Here is a 20,052-nt window from a genome sequence, read left to right on the forward strand (position 1 = left end):
CCCGAACTCCCGCTCCCGATCCCTGCAAGAACGCATCCGAGACTCACTACGGAGGATGAACCGACTCGCTTCGGCTTCATCCAACGTAAGGCATTGCACTTTAAAGCAATAGCCGCCACATACTGAGTTCGTTGGTGCTTTTGCCAACTTTTACTACCAAGAAGTGTGTCATAGTGTCGTCCGTCTTGGCGCCTCTACCCCAGATGATCGCCTCTAGCTGTCCGGTGTCTCGGCTTTGTGCAGACGTAATGTCAAGCAGCTGATTGGTCCCGAGCCCGAAGGGGCCCTCACTCTCTAGCTTGAAATCCTCGTAATGGATCAAGAAATCAGGGCGGAACCTTACCGGATGAACCATGTGATCGACTGCTCAAGCTGTCAGCTGAACCTATCCCATCTCGGGCTAGATGTCGGGGGCCTGTATTCCATCCGACCCTTACGAACCGATGAAGACGACCAGGATTGTTTCGTAGTCCCTAGGTAGATAGGCTAGTTCTGCTGTTTTAAGTGCGTATACGCGACGACGACGTTGCAATGGTAATTAACGGTGGTTTGGCCTTTACATGTATTCTGGGAAGTTTTTAACATTGACCTGTCCGCGAAACTTCCCAATCATCATCGCAATTTCAACCCACTACCACTCATAACTCTCTTTCCCATTGGTATCAGTTTACAGCCACCTGAACCTCATTAGTGCCAAACAACTTCGGAAGCACACATCATGAGCGCAGCCCTGGCCGATACTGAGTCGAAGCTGTCCGCAAAGATGACTGAGCTGAAGAAGGACAGCGGCGCGAGTGAAGTGGGAAGCGGCGAGATTATCCACAATCCCGAACACCTGCAACGCCATCTCACTCCACGTCAAGTCCAATTCGTGGCAATCGGAGGCTCGATCGGAACAGCCCTTTTCGTTAGCATCGGGTATGGTCTGATGCGTGGAGCAGGCAGCCTGTTGGTAGCATTTGCTTTGCAAGCCTGCGTAATTGCCCAAGTCAACAACTCGTTGGCGGAGATGACTGTCTTCATGCCAATCAGTGCATCTTTTATCCACCACGCCAGGACCTGGGTTGACGATGCCTGGGGCTTTATGGTCGGCTGGAATTTCTTTCTCTTTGAGGCGCTTCTCATTCCGTTTGAGATTACGGCTTTGGATATGGTCTTGACCTTTTGGCGCGACGATATCCCCTCCGCTGCAGTCATCACGACATGCATCGTCCTCTACGCGTAGGGTTCCAATTTTCGTGGTCAAAACTTCGGTGATGCTGACGATAAGGCCTTCAGAGCATGCAACGTGCTCGTTTTCAAGTACTTTGGCGAAACAGAGTTCTGGCTGGCTGGGGGCAAGCTCCTGCTTATCTGCATCCTCTTCTTTTTCACCTTCATCACGATGGTGGGAGGCAACCCGCAACATGACGCTTATGGTTTCCGTAATTGGTCCAAGCCGGTATAGCTCCATTTTATCTGTTTCTTTGTATCACATCCAATGCCCTGATAAGTACTGATCAAACTGCAAGTCTCCCTTCGTTGAGTATATCGACACAGGCAACCTCGGTCGATTTCATGGTTTCCTTGCCGCATTATGGCAAGCAGCCTTCACAATCGTCGGTCCCGAGTATTTGGCCACTGTTGCTGGTGAAGCCCAAAATCCTCGGAAGACCATGAAGTCTGCGTTCAAATCAGTTTACTGGCGCTTTGGCATCTTCTTCATAGGCGGCGCACTGTGCGTTGGTATCGTCCTGCCGGCTAATGACCCTACTCTGCTCCGGGTGCTTAGCAACGGCGAGACGGGGACCGGTGCTGCTTCGCCGTTTGTCATTGCCATGAAGAACATGAACATTGGGGTTCTTCCACATATCGTTAACGCTTTGCTTCTGACAAGCATCTACTCTGCCGGAAACGCTTACGTCTACTGCTCATCCCGCAGTCTCTACGGCTTGGCCATCAACGGACATGCGCCGAAGTTCTTGACCAAGTGCACCAAGCAAGGTGTTCCTGTCTATTGCCTTTTAGTTTCGGTCGCTTTCGCCTGTCTTTCTTACTTGAAACTGGGAAGCGGTTCCGTTACTGTTTTGACCTGGTAAGCATGCACGTTGACTAATTCCACTGTTCGGGGTCTAGGCCATGATTGGGGTGAATTCAATGCTAATCGGCACTCCAATAGGCTGACGAACCTAATTACTGGTGGAACCTTGGTAACATACATCGTCATCTGCGTCAACTACCTCTTCTTCTATCGAGCCCTTCAAGCCCAGAACTTCAACAGATCGGATCTCCCGTATGTCGGCTACTTACAACCATATGGCACATGGATTGCCTTGGTGTGGCTCATTGCTGTCGAGCTTTTCTATGGTTACGCCATATTTCTCAAAGGCCGATGGGACATTGGATCATTTTTCAGCAGCTACACTATGGCCATTCTTGCATTTCTGCTCTTTGGTGGATGGAAGATCTTCAACCGCACACGGTTCATCCGGCCTGAGCATGCTCATCTAGTCGGAATTCGACCTGCAGTTGATGAGCACGAAGCGTTCATAATTGACAAAGAGGAAGTGGGCTTGCGCAGGCGCATGGCACAGTTGCTCAATGCTCGCTTTAGATTTCACCGAGATTCGCGACGCTCGGTCTAGCTCATCGGCACGCAGGCTTGCGCTCAGGCATGCACTTGCGAAGTCGCTCAATGATGGGCTATCGATCTAGCGCTTTATTTTAGTAGAATCGGCCCGTCAATATCATGCAACTATGCAGTCTATGTGTGTTCTTATGCAAAACTCTAGTATGGTCTCAACGGTTTAGCGGTAGCCTGTCCGAACGCCCACTGCCAGCAGCTCCGTTGATAGCTTCTGCGAGCGACATAACGACGAAAATCAAAATTCTAACGGGTCAAGAATTCTCGAATTATGAATCAAGGTGTGACTGGCCCCGTTTGGGAACATGGAAAGTGATGGTAGGTTCATCCGGTCGAGCCGGCGTTGTGGGGCCTGTCCAGCCGGCGTATCCCCGCGCCGGAGGCTGACAATATCCGGGTGTTCGGAGAAAACCCCCGCTGTCCTGCGCTTACTTTGTCGCCAGGGCTCGTGGTCCCTGAAAGTGATATGCATGCTCTGTGACGAACTCTCCAGGGTATGTCATGGCGCCGGCAGTTATTTGCGGGGTGTAGCTCTTGAATGCTGCCATCATGACAAGGTTTCTAGCCATTTTCCGCATCCCCTCTTTCAACTTTGGAGAATTTCGTAGTAATCTCCATGGTGTCTCACTAAGGAGCGACGGAGGGTCGGGGATGACAGCACCTACACACGCAAGGAGGAAGATGACAGCTGTTGGGTACTGGCGGCATCCCACAGCTCAACTGCTGCCAAGATTTCCGGGACTCCCGACGGCACCGAGACCATTATTCCCGAGCGACTTCGTCAATTTATCTCAACAAAAGCACGCGATCAAACACTCGTATTCCAACTGCAAACGCTGCCGCAGCAATTGCGGACCTGGGATCTCGTTTCACGAACGATCGAAGTGGAGTTATCCATGGATTGCTAAACTGCACTAGGGAAGGATCATCACTGAACCGGTCCCCTGCAGAAGCTCTCGCCGCAAGGTGGCATTGACGCGGCTGCAGAGGCTGTTTGCGTCTGACTGCCACTTGTCCGGGACTGGCCTGATGGCCGTTTGAGCTGGCGATGGTGTCAGAAATGGCTTGTTCATCGTTCAACCTTAATTCAGCTAATGTGACACGACGCGAGCCTCGGAAGCTCCAGGAAAGCTACGACGACGGCAATTGACCTTTTTGACATTGTCGAACTTCAGCAAGCAATGTCCGCGGCCGCATTCGTTCCCTCTCTTGGACCCCGGGAGCCCTCTCGGAAACCGCAACTCTCGCACCCGAGGTTGGCATTAGGTTTCTGCAAGGCGAACGTCACCAACAGCTGTTCGCCTGAGGCTCATCACAGAGCTGCCCACCTGTGACATATGCAAGCGCTCAACATGTCAGACGTCGGTTTCCGTGGTGAACATCGGATACCACTCATACCAGTCGCCAACCTTTCGACGCGCTTCTCTCTCAGCCACCTGTGCGGGGAAGGGTTCAGCTGCGGCAAAGGAGGGTCGATCCGCCGTCTTTGGTTAGCTTCAGAGCTCATTAGTGGCGCTGTTTGGCGCATTCGGATCCAGGGGTCTGTGGCGGAATCCTCCTCTCTGAGCTCCTCTCCGCGACCCCCAAGGGCCCCCAACGCCCCTTTCTTTTGCCCTCTGGCACGTCAGAAAACAAGCTACGTGGCAGGGGCCTGAGAGTGCCCAGACTTTAACGCGTTTGTTTCCCTGCCTTTGCCTACCAAAGAGCCGTGCCGACATCCGGGGCTGTGTCTGCGGGGTGGGCCGTGAACCCTGACGCGGTCATCCCGATTGGACCGAGACGAGGATAACGCGCGGACGTTCTGAGTCGAGACTTTCATCAGCCTCTCTCCACAATGGCGGCGGTGTAAAAATATCTCGACGATTGGGTAATCTGTAGCATCACAAGCTTCGGATCGACCCATTCTTGGAGGCTCAACACTAGCTTAGAACTTATTTAAAGGATACAGCTTCCCCGCATATCACTATGCTTTCTTATCACTCAGATCTTCGGACTTTGATACCAATAAATAAACACAGTCTTTTCATTCCTCACAAGTAAAACATCATGAGCTACTACGGCAACAACAACCAGGGCGGCGGTTACGGCCACCAGGGTGGAGGCTACGGCGGTCCCGGCGGCCCTCAGGGCGGCTACGGAGGTCACAACCAAGGCCCCGGCGGTGAGGCCAACTCTTACTACAATGAGCAACAAGGCCAGCAACATCAGCAACAAGGGTTCGGATATGGCCAGGGCCCCAACCACCAGCAGAACAACTTCTCTTCCCCTCCTCCTTACCAGAACCAGGGAGGCTACAACGACCACAACCGCAACGACGGACCTGGAGGCTACGGCGGCCCAGGCGGCCAGGAAGGCGAGGATGGTGAGCGTGGTCTCACCGGTGCTCTCGCCGGAGGTGCTGCCGGTGCTTTCGGTGGCCATAAGGTCGGCGGCAACTTCGGCCACAGCAAGACCAGCACCTTCATCGGTGCCGTAGCTGGTGCCTTTGCCGGCCACAAGCTCCAGGATGGAGTCTCTGACTGGAAGCACGAGCGTGACGACAAGAAGGAGGAGGAGAAGCGCAGAGAGGAAGAGGAGAAGCGTAGACACGAGGAGGAGGAGAGACGCAGGAGAGAGGACCATCACCGCCCCGAGGAGCACCACCACCACCACGAGCGCCGTGGCTCTGGTGACCGCCCCCGTGGCGGTAACTTCGCCGGCGGCTTCACCGGCTCTTCCCGCGATATCCGCATCGATGCTCACGGTGACTACAACCTCCGTGCCTCCTGCAAGCGCCGCGACGGCGGATGGCAAGAGAGCTGCATCAGCCTGAACCGCTACCTGGAGAACGACCAAGGTAGCTTCCGCTGGACTTCCGGCGGCGGCGGTGGCGGTGGTGAGCAGAACTACGCCGTCCAGCAGGGAGACACTCTTCGCAACATTGGCGACCGCTTCGGCGCCAGCTGGGAGGAGATCGCGAGACACAACAACATTGCCAACCCTGACCAGATCTGGCCCGGCCAGAATCTCCGCATTCCGGGACGCGGCGGCGGCGGTGGTGGCGGCAATTTCGGTGCCTCGGCCCGGGATGTCCGCCTCGTCGACGGCGGACAGCGTCTGGAGGCGGAGCTGTCCCGTCACGGACAGTGGGTCCGCGCCTCCATCAACCTGGATGAGAAGATTGGAAACAATGACGGCACCCTGCATTACGTCTAAGGGTGGTCGAAATATCACGGCCGAAAACAAAAAAGCGATGTTGAACCGGTTTGATTTTTAGCGACACCGGAATACTAGATGATAAGGATTGAACTATTGGGTAGTCTCAATGCAAATGACTTTTGATCATTACTATGCGCCCATGATACTTCAGGCACCTGACTGAATTCACCGATGTCTACTTTTGAACGATGTTACAAGTTTGGTGAAATACCACCCGTCACGATCATTTTTATGGTCAAATAATCCTCCACACCGTACTTGCTGCCTTCACGCCCCATGCCGGAATGCTTTACGCCTCCGAATCTGGGAAATCATCAGTTCTCACTCTGCGTATACTCATCCGGCCGGTGTGGGTCACTTACGGAGCGGAAGCATCGGAGATGACTCCGGTATTGATAGCAACCATGCCGAATTCTAGCTGTTCCGACACGCGATGCGATCGTCCCAGGTCATTAGTGATGAGGTATGATGCCAATCCTACCTCGGATTTGTTGGCCCTCTCGATAACCTCTCTCTCCGTCTTGAACTTGGTCAACGCCGCCACGGGACCGAATGTCTCCTCTTGCGTGACCTTCATGGAGTCATCGACGTCTCCCAGGATCGTTAACTCATGGAAGTTCTTACCCACAGAAGGAAGTCGCTTTCCTCCAATGAGTACTCTTGCATTTTTGCTGACGGCATCCTTGATGTGCTCCTCAACCTTCGACACGCCGTTCGTGAGAGGTCCATGAGTGACCGACGCATCCGTGCCGTACCCGACCTTGAACTTGCCGACTTCTTCAATTAGTCTTTGAGCAAACCTGTCATAGATGCCTTCCTGGACGAATATTCGGTTGGCGCAAACGCAGGTCTGACCAGTGACCTTGAACTTAGAGACGAGAACGCTGGAGATAGCAACCTCGAGGTCTGCGTCGTCGAAGACGATGAAAGGTGCATTACCACCCAGCTCTAAGCTCAGCTTCTTCAGAGTGTCGCTTGATTGCTTCATCAACAACTTGCCAACGCGAGTCGACCCGGTAAAAGAAATCTTCTTCACGGTGTCTGACTGGCACAGAGAGAGACCTAGCTGGGGTGTGTTCTCCAACGCTGTCACAACGTTGAGAACACCAGGAGGAACACCAGCGCGCTCGGCCAAGACGGCGAGGGCGTTGGAAGAAAACGGCGTGAGACCATCTGACTTCATGACAACCGTGCATCCGGCTGCAAGAGCGGCGGCGACCTTTCGGGCACCCATGGCGAGAGGGAAGTTCCAGGGGACAATCAAACCGCATACACCGACGGGCTCCTTGATAACATGGGTCCTGTAATTCGGGTTGCTGTGTGGAATGATATCGCCGTAGATCCGGGAAGCTTCTTCGCTGAACCACTCGAAGAAGCTGGCTGCGAATAGAGACTCACCCTCAGCATCGCCTTTTGCCTTGCCGTTTTCGGCGGTGTTGATCTTCCCGAGATCCTCCTTGTTCTCAACCAGGAGCTCAAAGATACGCTTGATGATGCGACCGCGCTGTCGGCCTGACGTTGCCCTCCAAGCTGGAAAGGCCTTGGCAGCGGACTCGATAGCCTTATTCAGGTCATCCGTGTTGGACTCAGGGCATGTCCCGATAAGCTCTTCTGTTGCCGGATTGGTGACTTGAAAGGTCTTGTTTGTTGTTGATGAGACCCATCGTCCGTTGATGTAGGACTTCTCGACAAAGAGGCTGGGGTCCTTCAAAGAAGACGCCAGGGAGGATGACATTGTGTAGGAAATGAGATGAGATGAGACGGAACAATGGGGCTACGAGGACTTGACGCGTGTAGAAGGAATAATGAGTCTGCTTCGGTATCTCAATGGCAATACTTGTCGAGGCTTGTTTTATGCCTGTCTATCTAGGAGAGATGTGCATCGTCATATTTACAAGATGGTGTCCGACCCTTGCTGCGCTACCCGAAAGTGGTAAACCAAATGAGATCCGATTACTCCGCACACCTGAGCGGGGTTCGGGGTCGGGAGGGGTATGCAGGTCTCGGCTTTGGTGGGGTGAGCGCGACCAGGATCGGAACCCTCTCGGTTCGGGATCCGATTGTGCTGCATAACACGAAGCCGAAGCCAAGCAGGCGGCCAACTCTCCGCATGGAGCTCCTTATCGAAACAATCACAAGGCTGGAGTGAAGGGCATGTGAACCACAAGCTCCAGGCCAATGACTATCTCATGACTATCTTTGAGTTGATGCCCGACATGAATCATACTTACGAAACCATCTCGGGTCGGGGAGAAAAAGGCCGGCCAAGGAACCAATCATGGCAATCTCCGGACCTCAGTCTTTCTAGGTTTGGGCGTTTCGCAAGAGAGCGACACGGCTTGGACTCCGTGTTGCCGTCCTGATGACCTATCTATATCATCTATAACAATGAAGCTGTCGTGGAAGTGATCTGAATGAGCAGACAAGAACTCAAGAAGACAGAAACTCAGAACCAACCTTACCACTCAAGATTACTCCCAACTATCACGCTCTACGTTGAGATACATATTTTCAGTCATGGCCGAAGTCGTCTCCGCCGCTCCATCTCCCTTGGCCAAATTGAGCTTCAAGCCTATCATAAAGGATGAGCTGAGGCCAACATCTTCTGAGAGGCCCACCGCCACTTTCAACCCAGACCAGCACCTTGCCTTCGTCGAAGAACCTAAGAAGCTTACTCTCAAGGATGTTTCTCTTCCGGAGGATATCGGCATCTCCCCTGTTGCTTGTTCAGAGCCATTCCCCTTGTTCACTGAGGAGGCCATCCAAACGATGCGGCAGGAGATCTTCACAACGGAAGTGTGGGAAAACTGCTTGCACAGCACTTCTTTCGCTCCTTGTCAACTGCGAGGTCATTGTCCGAAGTAGGGAACCCCATTTTCACGTCACGTCCTTAACTAATTGTTGTCACAGATATGCACCTTTCATGGACCAAGCCTGGAACAACCCGAAGACTCTTGAAGTCATCTCCAAGGTTGCAGGAGTGGACCTTATCCCGAACATCCAGTACGAAGTCGGCAATATCAACATCTCCATCCAGAAAGCTGCCAGCGATGAGGACAAAGCTGCTGCGAAGAGCGGGGACAACACTTCGGTTACCAAGTGGCATTACGATGCGTTCCCGTTCGTGTGTGTTGTGATGATGAGCGATGCTACGAATATGCTTGGAGGCGAGACCGCTCTCAAGACCGGTACAGGGGAAGTCCTCAAAGTCAGAGGGCCACAGATGGTAAGCAAAACATCACGGTGGCCAAGTGTTTCTCAGCTGACGCTTCTCAAGGGCTACGCTGTCATTCTCCAGGGGAGATATGTCGAACATCAAGCACTGGCAGCTATCGGCGGCGCCGAGCGCATCACGATGATAACTTCATTCCGACCTCGTGACCCTTGCGTGAAGGACGATTCTGTCCTCACCTCAATTAGACCGATCTCGGAGCTATCCGAGCTCTACTACCAATGGGCCAAGTATAGAGCTGAGGTCGTGAGGGCGCGTCTAGATGCCATGTTGAACACATTGGAGGAGGATCATGATGACGGAAAGCAAACAGACGTTCGAGGCATTAAGCAATTCTTGCTGCAGAACGAGGAGTACTTCGCAATTACCAACAAAGAGATTGTGGAGTTGAGAGAGCCTCATCGAGCATGGGAAGGGTATTAAATACTTGTGTTAAACTGAAGTTCTGGGAAACATAGTTGGGAACAAGTCAACTTAACATATGCTTCCAAGATAACTAGATTATGAAGGCCAGGGCCGCATTTAATCTGGAAGGTTGCAGAAGGATGGTTCTAGTTGGCCAAGAGGATGGTAGCCGAGAGCCCCAGAACAGCTATGACCTTAAAAAAAGGCTGCTAGAGGGGATCTACCAATGGAATATTTTGACCGATTGATTTACGAAGAATATGATACTTGTGAGTTGTGTATGAACTGCGGCCAATGCGGTCGGGAAAAAAACAGAAAAAAAGGAAAAGAAAAGAAAAAGCTTCCCGCCATGCCGTGCTGATCCCTTCAGATTTCATAGACAGATCTGTCATCTGAGGAAAACCATGATTGGTTTCCTAAAATGTAGTCTCACGAGAGTCGAAGCCAATAATGTCTTTTTGAGACACTTTCTGGGGCATCAACGCCCAGCTTCCCGCCGTAATTCGAAAGCAAATAGAAACCGCAAGGACCATGCAGACCGTAACCATAGTCAAGACAATAATGAAGCTGGACCATGTGCGATGAAAAGAGATAATGTCGTCGCAGCTGAAGACAGCAGCAGTGATCATCAAAGGCTGAGAAAGTATGGTCTAGAAGGGCGTCAGCATTACAGTTGATTCTTCTAGAAGGAGAATATCACTGACCATCCAGGCCAAGATTCTCGGCTCAAGAACCATTGTCTCAGATGTTTGGAGGTGCTTGATTGAGACTTTGGAATCATCCACCTGCATTCCCAAACGGAGCTGGTAGTTTCATTAGCATCTCATAACAAAATTAAAGTGCGAAAGTTCCAAAAGTCAAGTATGGAACGCATACCGTGGACATTTTCGCTTCGACTTGTTCTGTCAGATATTTGAGTCTAACCTGTTGACCTCTCATATCCTTTATTGACTGCCGAATATCATGTAGTAGATCGTCGCTCGCCGCCATGTCTTCTGGAGATTCGGGGTCGTCAAAAGTCCTTGCTAGCTCCCTGCCATAAAACTTATCGCAAGAATCCCAAATTTGATTTAGCTTATGCTCAAGCAGCATGAGGAGACTGTTTACGCTTTGCGTCCACGCCAGAGTGGCAAGGTCTGTTGTTATCTCAGTACTGTAAAAGGCTTGAGACGGTACCAACTGCGAGATATCAGTATTTGATGCAATGAAATTCTTCTTGGCAACTTGCCTGAGGGTTAAGAATTCGGTTCAGCTGGTATAATATGGCATCCCATTCGTCTTTAATGTGGGAAAGCCGTGCCGCAAAGACTTCGAGGAACCACCTTCGCGGAGACCATGACAACGAATCAGATTCGGACTGTAGACCTCCTATGTCAATAGACCCGCCGGTCTCATCGAACTTTTCGTTTGGGTATCTTGAAAGGGTAGATTCGTCCTGGAAGAAAGCGTCATGGAAGCTGAAGGACGTCCAACTACTCATACTCAATCCACAGACGACCAAGGATGTCTGTGCCTCGTACAAGTACTCGTTCACATCGTAATCCCTCTTCGAATTCCTTTCGTGTAAAAACGTAACATCTCTTGACAGTCTCAGGGGGACACCTCGAGAATCCTGACGACTATCTACCCGCGCCTCGGGACTGCTCCTCCATGCGAAAAAGGGTAGATGAAACGATAGTTCAAACCATCGGGAACCGTGATTCTTCTTTCCGTTAGTGTGCGAAGCGAGGTCCTGATAGAGGTACTTACGCTGGAAAATATTCCAATGGATGAGTCGAATCCCATATGCTGATAAAGGGCTTCAGAAAGCGGCGGCGCAACTACTTTGGAACATGTTGCAGCCAGAGCTAGAGCCGTCCAAGCGTCCAAATTCGTCACATGCCTAAGTCAAAAGGTCAGTGGCTCATCACCACTAGAAATTTGAGAATACACTTACACAAGTTTTCGATCAGCATCACGGCTTCGAATCCCATTCTTCGGAAGCTCCTATGGTCTTTAGTTAGCAGGTATTGCACATTAGATAGCGTAAATGACTTACATCTTTGCTCAGCTCGCGGAAGAGCTCCTTCGCGGTGTAAATGCCATTACTCGCAAGACATTTGCCGTTGTCGTATCCCCGTTCATCAATTCTAGCCACAGGCTTTTGGGAACTAGGCCCCCCTAACTGCAAAGTCTTCAACGTCTTACCGGCGGAAAACTCTCGTAGAATAGTCGCTTTGAAAGAAGACAGACCTCTTCGTCCCAAGCTGAAGAAATGAGACCAAAAGTCAGATTGACTTAGTGACCCATCCATATCCTTCAGCCACGCATGGTCTTCCCAAGAACAGTTGACGGAGGTCCCTGAAAGCCCTTCATGGGGCTTGGAGGCTTTGGTAGCTCTTTCAGGAGATTTAGTGGTGAGAGATATTTCATTCTTCTGGTCCCAAGAAAACTTAGTATCATCAGGTATACTGCAGCGTGTGGGTAACGGGGGGAAATTCACCTGGCGATGTTCCCTGAAATTTTCATCAGGCTCTCCATCTTCACAGTGAGAAATTGGAATCGAAATATTGATGCCTCTTGATTGAAGATCGGCGAAGACCTCCCAGGCCGGCACCATGTAAGCGACCCCAGTGCCTGGACAACCCATCACAATATGGCCGCACAACACCCCAGAAGCTCTGTTAATAACGGCCGCGCCGCTATTGCCGTCGCTGATAATTCCGTCAAGTTGCAACACATGGAGTTTCTGGAAACTTTCCGAATGTGCACTTCGAAAGCGTGTAATGCCCTGAATCATCACACCGTTCATTGGGCCCATGGGCAGCAAGACGATAATCTGGGTATCAGTCAATGCATCGCTAATTTCAGTTATGGGATTTCGGATCAGAAGTTGGCGATTCTCGTCGTACTTGGAATCAACCAAGTTAATCTGATTCGAGCCTGGAGCCGTTGGTTGATTTTCCAACGCAATCAGGCAGTAATCCAGCTGCGGGCGTTTGCCCTGGCTGCTTTTGAACATAACAACCCCTATCCTCATCAGATCCGACCCTATGTGGGAACTCAGCGGCTTTCGTTTGGCGTGCTCGAGATGGTGGTGATACAGATGGCACGGAGTTTGAATGGACGTGAGTTGATTGTAGGTTTCGTCGAATTCTTCCAGAACATCAGTTTGTGAATGGAATGTTTCGTTGTCTCCATTATGGTCAAATCTCGAGCCAGCGGAATGGATGCTTTGCGGTGGGGTTTTGCTAGCAATACTCAAAGCATCGTAGGCATAATCCAGGTTCGAATCCTCAGTGTTTTCCTCCTCAAGGTCTTCGTCGACTCCCTCGATGAAATTCTGGCCTCCGTAGGTTTCCAAGGAATCTTCTGATTCATCCTCGCCGTCAGAGACATGCTCAACCGTCAGCTGGTACCAGAATCCCTCCGCTTGAACAAAGACGCCTCCAGTAGCCCATACGGAGGGGAGAGCCTCATTGAGTTCCCTGAATAGATTTCGTCCAATCTCGTGGGTCGATTGAATCGCGTACACGTTCGCATTCAAATCCGTCTGCTGGCGGCTTTTCTGCTCAATATCAACATTGAAGGCCAACCTTTTAGCAGCGACCGATTGTTCTAGAGGGAACTTTGCGGTTATCGTAATGAAATGAGAAGGCAGAACTCCACTAGCATCGAGGGCAGTCTTAGCATGTTCTCTCAGTTTCAGATTGCTGCAGCATACCGCCAAATGAGGCTTGGCAATAGCTTCTGCTTTCCCGATCATGTAGAGTCGTAGATATATTCTTGCGCCCTCGATGCCTTCGTCGGTGATCACATTCTCTGCTCTGTCTCCGACTTCCTTCTCGTACTCATCTTTCGCAGGCCCTGCGGCGTGCCACACCCGTTTCTTTAGGGGACATGTGAAAATTTCGCGACCGCATGACGCTTCTGCATGAGGCCATGGGGGCGCGTTGCGGACGGACATGGATGCTTCGTGGCATGTTCTGGTTTCAACTTGAGGATCGAAAAAAATGAGTTTTTGCCGATGCGACATGAAGCAACAAGGTGTAAGACCGCAATAGTTGTTTGAGGATGGTACGAAATCTGATGGAGGCTCCAGGGAACCAGGGCGGACCGCCAAGCGTTCAAGGCAGACCCGTGCAGACAAGGCGTTGTTATGGCATCACCGTTGGCCAAATTTGAATGGAATCTGCAGGTCTACCCAAGCCCAATTGGGCCTGTTGGGCGAAAATTCTGTATTTATGACATGCATATTATTGCACATGTGGATGCAACCAATTGATTGCTCTGAGGAAACGCCTCCGTCTGCGTTGGCACCAATCCAACATGCTCTGTTGGCAATTGAAAGTGCACTTCCTCCGCATGAGTGGTAGTTCAACACAAGCCACCGCAAGTAGAAGAAGTCTTACAAGAGGAGACTAATGAGCAAAATTTTGAATGACATCGGCCACACCTAAATCCTGGGCCAATCGTGGGAGTAGGATGGTTTGAAGGCGGAAGCGTCATCGGCACTCAGGCTCTAGGGTTGACTGCTCATAAGTGATACCCAGTCCTGTTCTTTCCCCATTTTAATGCGTTTTCTTAATCAAAGTAAACATCCTTTGTGAAGGTGCAAATGGATATGACGGACATCGGCGAAGACCTGTGGCAGACGCCGCCGATTTACCTCAATTGTCGTCGAAGGCCCAACGCCGCTACCGAAAACATTAGCTATGAAGCATTTGAGCAGTTTTATCGTCGAGAGTGGGCATCGGTTGGCAACGGTATGTTCTCTGCCCTGAGATCATCGGCTGATCTCAATCTTTTCTTGGAGAAGTTGTCAGAAGCTGGCGACATGACGAAAGAGGAAGTAATTTCCCAGCTCCCTGGACAAGCCAGAAGGACATCAACTCAACAAGACTGTGAAAATACTGTAAGCCTCGCCCTGAGCCTACTTCTTATGGTCAAGGTCGGTCGTACGAAAGGCGAGGTGATCGACGTCGCGACTCATATTCTCTGGACAGACGGCCCTCTACGCACCTTGATACACAATCACTTCGTCAAAGACATTATTATGAATCCCGAAGACATAAAGCTCCCAAGAAGTTTCAATGCTTGGAGTCTCGACGCAATTGGGGGGATCAGATTTGAACCGACGGACAATCTGGCCAGCCATCTATTGCTGTCCGAAGACGATACTGGGGACATGACGGTGTGTGTATTCCATCATGTCTCGTTCTTGAAAGACATGACACATTACGTCGAGTGAGTTTACTCCTCTCAAATATTCTGCGCAGACTGTGTCTTATTTTTGGAACCCCAAAGTTCTGTTTATCCAGAGGGATTGGTACAGGAAACTCTTGATACTCTGGCTTTGCTGTACCCTCAATCCCTATTCGGGGTAAATTGCTGCCGGACAAGATCACTCAGATTTTGCGTGGAGAAGCTTGACACTGGTGACCATCCTTTGGTCATCGACCACCGCCTCGGCTGTTGTGGCACGCTGAAATCTGAGCGTCGTCGACTGGGAAATTTCCGATATTGGAGAAAGCGTCTTACTATTCTCAAGCAGGCGTATGACGAGGCAACGCCTAAAACACTCACCCAGTTTTGGCATGACCGCCGAAATTGGGTGGTGTGGTGGACTTTTTGGTTGGCCGCAGTTATCTTGGCACTTACTTTGGCGAGTTTGGTAATCGGGGTGATCCAGTGCGTATTGAGTGGATTGCAACTTTTAAAGTCTTGACTTACGTGAGAAACTGGGATGCGATAGTAATGACCCGAGAAAGAATCATACACTACGCGTACTCAAATACTTCAAAGGCATGCAATTCATGGTAACTCGTCCTTTAGCTGCAAATTTCAAACTGGCTCGTTCACTCGATCATTCTGCGTTTAAGTCCAGATCTGTGGATTTCCTGAGCCATAGGAACGAAGTCATCGCCAAACGAAAGTGCCTCTGCAAAAGATGCAGAGTTTTGTGATCATCGCCTCCTCAAATCAGTCTCACCTTTTTTGACAGGGGATCGGGTTCGATGAGCAAATATGTTCAAGGGATAGGAGAACCATGGACTAAGATGCGATTCAACTTATTGTCTGACAATGACGTCATAGCTTTTCAAGTCACGCGCGTAGGTTTTTGACATTCTCAGATCTCTGTTGTTGTTTTCCCTGCTCGGAATGTGGGAGAACGTGCAGCCCGCAGTAGCCAATATTCGGCCATCGGCGAAGTGGAGCAAATGCGGTCTTCTGAACCAACATCTCGGTCGGCGCCGCCGTTAAAGCCACACTGTCAGAACGGGGATCCCCTGACTTCTCTGAATTCGGACCCTTAACATTACATTACGCCTGAGCCACGATTGCGCCTCATCTTCTCCGAGGTTTAGAGTCTTGGCCTCATTGGTCCAGAACAATCCAGTTAGCTCGGGCCCTGAACAAATGACGAAGACGCGAGAAACCAGACGAATTCACGTGTCCGCCATCTTTCCCAACGGCAACCTGTCAGAAATCCTGCACTGTCCGTAAAGATGTCATCAACGAACAGACGTGGGCCAAGCTCAACTGTCCCAGCGCGAACACTGACTGCGGCACCAAAATGCCGCCCCCCAAGACCAACGGCTCCAATTGGCCGGCACACCGCGGGGCTGGGCTGACTCGCATAGTCTCGCCTCGAAAGTGTGGCGTCATTCCCTGCGAAGGGAGAAACCTTGCCGACCTCGGTGTGGCTCGGCATTGACCGATGAACCTGCTTTTCCGTTGTGGCTCGACGGTTTTCTACCCCCAAGCCACAACGCTTGATTTGGGATGAACCTTGAGTGCGCATTGCGCCTAGCTCGGGGCTCAGAGTGACGTTATCGGTTTAGTACGCCGTAACGAGATCGCGTGCGGAGCCCCCAATTGCGCGGCCCCTCATGACATGAGCCAAGTTGGCTCTTTGATCCCAGTGCCGAGCCGGGTGTGGGCATCCTAGCGCTCGGCCGACGAGCCGGAATGACGCACGAAGGGTCTTGATCACAGCCTCAATGCGGGACTCTGTTGAAGAAACATTCTGTATAAAGTTGTCCTGTTTTCCCTTTCCATTCCTGGATTGCTCATCACCACCAATCAAACATCTTCAAGCAATTGAAACAAACCAAGATCTCAATTAGGACCCATACAATTCTACACAAACACACCCTTACAATCCAACAATCAACACAAGCCCAACCAATACTTCAAACCACCACAACAAAACAAAGTACATAGTCAATTCATTGACTAAACAAATTAAGCACAACTTAATCTACTTCAACTCAATCAACATCACAACATGTGTTTCGGTCTTTCACGCAGACACCACGGTTACGGCGGCGGTGGTTACGGCCCCCGTCCGGTCATGGTCCAACCCCACCACCACCACCACGGCGGCATGATGGGTGGACCACGCCCTGGATGCGGTGGCCGTCCGGGCTTCGGCGGCGGTTTTGGCCCTCGCATGGGTGGTGGCTTCGGAGGAAGACACCATCACGGACACCATGGTCATCACGGCGGCGGCTTTGGCGGTCCCGGTGGTGGTTTCGGCGGCCCAGGCAGATGGTAAGCCAGTAGAGGCTTACATATGACGGGATGGGATTATGTTTACATGGCGCAACGTTACATGGGAAGGATGAGATTTAGATAGCACTTCAATGATACCAGTTGATTTTTTGTTTCCTCAACACAACGCTTCTTTGCACGTGAGTTTGGATCGTGATGGTTTCTCACCTCTCAATGATGCAGCGGAATTCGCCATTCAAAAGTGTCCGGCTGCCGCAGAGGCGCATCTTGGCCACAATTCCCGGAATTTGAAGCACTCGTGGCCGGCACTCGCACTCGCTTAAGCCAAGCTTGCAAATTCTACTATTTTCGGCAATATGTCTCCGAAACAGATTACTTATCACGTCCACTAGGAAATACTCCCGACGCGGGGAACCGCTGGGGTAAGGTGAAACTCTGAGCATCCCGCCGGTTGGGCAGGTACCCCAGCCTACGGATGTAACACTTGGGCCAAGCTGACATCAAAAGTGACCACAAGCGGACCGTCGGCCTGATATCAAATGGAAGAGGAAGCATGTGGTAGGAAACTCTGATGTAGCAAATTGCTTCCGCGCCGCGGCGCCGGCGGGGTGCTAGACTACATTTATGGGCATGGTCCTCAACATTGAGAAGGATGCATGGTTATTATATCTTTTCCACCTTGATGTATTCTATGAAGTTGAATGTGATCATTCATCAATAGCTTCTCGTCAAGATGCAAGATATTGTGCTCGCGCAGGTCGCCAAGTTCGGCGGCGCCGCAAATTTCTCCTGCGGCGTGGCCGCAATCACCGGTCTTCTGTTACACTGGCTTTACTTCATCCACGGTCCCAAGAGCATGGACGCCCCAAGCATCGTGGCATTCCATGCTGTTGCGCTATCTATGCTACTTGCGAGAACGGTTCTATCTTACGGCTTCTACAACGGACTGATAGTCTACGCGGCCATATCAGGATCGTACTTCGCCGCCCTCTACACAAGCATCGGGGTCTATCGCGTCTTCTTCCATCCCCTTCGCAAGTTCCCGGGCCCGTTCCCCGCTAGGATCACCAAGTTCTACTCGATGTGGGCCAACCGAGATTGGAAATTACACGATCGAATCCTGAAGCTTCATGAGAACCTCGGAGATGTCGTTCGGCTCGGTAAGACTTCAAGTCTTCTTATTCCCCCTTGCTGGAAGAACAGACAGAGCCTAACTCTGAATTCAGGTCCAAATGAAATATCGGTGTCGGATATAGACACCTACATCAAATTCCACGGCCCGCAGTCAAAGGTAACCAAGAGATGGACTGGGTTTTACGGCGCTCTTGCTTCAAAACACGAGCTGAACCTCGACGCCATTTGGGAAAACGAGGCGCATCGGGATCGACGAAGGGTCTGGGACACAGCACTAGGGACAAAAGGTGTGTACTTTCACAATCTCTGCTTGAAGCATGATAGAGGAGCTTTCCCTGATGCCGCGGTAATCTGTAGCTCTGGAACGGTACGAGGAAGAGACAAGAGCAGTTCTGCGCGCTTGGCTAGGCCGCATCGAAGAGGTCGAAGGCAAACCCATTGACACCGCCCTCTACGCCAAGCTGATCCCTTTCGACAACATGGGCCGCGTCGGCTTCAGTCACAATTTTGGCACGGTGCAAGATGGCCGCGACGACCGAATGCTCGAGCTCATCGAGACATCCTTCAAATTGGCTGCCCGGATGGGTGGGATTTCGTGGCCGCTGATGCTGCTCTCAAGCATTCCCCGTTTTGGAATGGTGAAGGAGTTTGAAGGTCTTGGGGCGCGGTTGGTGGATGAGAGAATGGCCGTGAGACCAAATCCAAGGGCAGTAACTGTGGGCGAAAGCTGACTTTGCGTTGTTTCCAGACCGACTCCGAACAGTCCCACGACATGATGAAGTACTTTCTTGACGACTACAAGTCAGAGAAGCGAAAGTCTTTTCGCAACATCAATGTCCTGTACTCCGACTCATTGGCCATCCTCATCGGGGCAACGTACGCAAAAGTCTACCCAAACAACTTGTAAAGAAGGTTCTACTGACAGCTTTCTAGAGATACAATCTCTTGCGCATTGGGATATTCCTTCTACTTCCTCGCCAAAGACCCGAAGCTCCGCCAGCGTCTCTACGACGAAACCGCCCCAGCGCACAGCAAAACCGTGCCTGGAGAGTTTGCTGTCGCCGATCTAGCAAAGATTGAGTACCTCGATGCCTTCATCAACGAGACACTGCGCATGCACCCCCCGGCCGCGACCAACGGGCCTCGAGTCGTGCCTCCTGAAGGTGTTACCTTGGCAGACGGAACGTACATCACCGGTGGCGTGACAGTCTTTACCCCGTTGCATGTGTACCAACGAAGTAAGTTACCCCGTGTCTCTACATTCGCAAGATGAGAGAAGCTGACACACTACGAATAGGTTCCAAGTACTGGAAACAGCCACACGAGTTCATCCCCGAGCGCTGGACCACTCGCCCGGATTTGATCATCGACCGACGAGCGTTCGTTCCCTTCCACTACGGTAAGTCACACATGATTGTTACTTTCAAAATGAAGCTCACTCTTCACACCAGGCCGCTTTGATTGTGTGGGTAAACGGCTCGCGATGAACGTCATCCGAATGACCGTGGCCTACACGCTCTGGAATTATGATTTTGAAGTCGCGCCGGGTGAGGATGCAGAGAGACTTCACAGAGAGTCAAAGTTCCAATTGATTGTGAAGCCGGGCAGTTTGAATTGCGTGTTCAAGAAGCGACCTGAAGCTGGCTCGTCATGAGCAAAACGTCAGATGGGGTATGTCTGATATCTGAAGCGGATTCCATAGCTCTCAGATTTGAATATGATTTGTTCCAAGAATGAACCAAACCCTACGTTATACGGTTTGCCGAATCTCGGAATCTCTCGCGGCTTCGCTTGGTGTAGGGCTTGGCTACCTAAGCGGATAGCGAAGATGACGATAAGGACGACGACGACGCCGACGCGAACGACGAGAATGACGACAGGCACCCCAAGGACGGAGGCAGGGGCAAGAGTGATGACGGGGCTTGGTCGGAATTAATAAACAAGGGGCTAAGGTGCCTGGTGC

The 20,052-nt window shown here is 51.3% G+C and overlaps 5 protein-coding genes across 5 annotated transcripts; 4 read left to right on the top strand and 1 right to left on the bottom strand.

The window, feature by feature from the left end:
- Window positions 1-718: 718 nt before the first annotated feature.
- COL26b_007735 (uncharacterized protein) lies at window positions 719-2,078 on the top strand (the record flags this gene model as incomplete). The annotated part of the gene is made up of 3 exons (XM_053180520.1): window positions 719-1,221; window positions 1,279-1,441; window positions 1,512-2,078. 3 exons carry the CDS (start codon window positions 719-721, stop codon window positions 2,076-2,078), a joined length of 1,233 nt encoding a protein of 410 aa, XP_053035513.1.
- A 2,591-nt stretch (window positions 2,079-4,669) lies between these two features.
- COL26b_007736 (uncharacterized protein) lies at window positions 4,670-5,818 on the top strand (the record flags this gene model as incomplete). The annotated part of the gene is made up of 1 exon (XM_053180521.1): window positions 4,670-5,818. One exon carries the CDS (start codon window positions 4,670-4,672, stop codon window positions 5,816-5,818), a length of 1,149 nt encoding a protein of 382 aa, XP_053035514.1.
- A 361-nt stretch (window positions 5,819-6,179) lies between these two features.
- On the bottom strand, window positions 6,180-7,556 carry COL26b_007737 (uncharacterized protein; the record flags this gene model as incomplete). Its single annotated transcript, XM_053180522.1, has 1 exon — window positions 6,180-7,556. The coding sequence occupies one exon, from the start codon at window positions 7,554-7,556 to the stop codon at window positions 6,180-6,182; it is 1,377 nt and encodes a 458-aa protein (XP_053035515.1).
- A 782-nt stretch (window positions 7,557-8,338) lies between these two features.
- On the top strand, window positions 8,339-9,476 carry COL26b_007738 (uncharacterized protein; the record flags this gene model as incomplete). Its single annotated transcript, XM_053180523.1, has 3 exons — window positions 8,339-8,619; window positions 8,732-9,047; window positions 9,084-9,476. 3 exons carry the CDS (start codon window positions 8,339-8,341, stop codon window positions 9,474-9,476), a joined length of 990 nt encoding a protein of 329 aa, XP_053035516.1.
- Window positions 9,477-17,688: 8,212 nt separating this feature from the next.
- COL26b_007739 (uncharacterized protein) lies at window positions 17,689-19,743 on the top strand (the record flags this gene model as incomplete). Its single annotated transcript, XM_053180524.1, has 7 exons — window positions 17,689-18,115; window positions 18,182-18,376; window positions 18,447-18,778; window positions 18,838-18,965; window positions 19,023-19,327; window positions 19,387-19,488; window positions 19,541-19,743. The coding sequence occupies 7 exons, from the start codon at window positions 17,689-17,691 to the stop codon at window positions 19,741-19,743; spliced, it is 1,692 nt and encodes a 563-aa protein (XP_053035517.1).
- Between the last annotated feature and the right edge of the window lie 309 nt (window positions 19,744-20,052).

This window comes from Colletotrichum chrysophilum (genome assembly GCF_026319265.1).
Source record: "Colletotrichum chrysophilum strain AFK26 chromosome Unknown scaffold_64, whole genome shotgun sequence".
In the NCBI taxonomy this organism is placed as follows: Eukaryota; Fungi; Ascomycota; class Sordariomycetes; order Glomerellales; family Glomerellaceae; genus Colletotrichum; species Colletotrichum chrysophilum.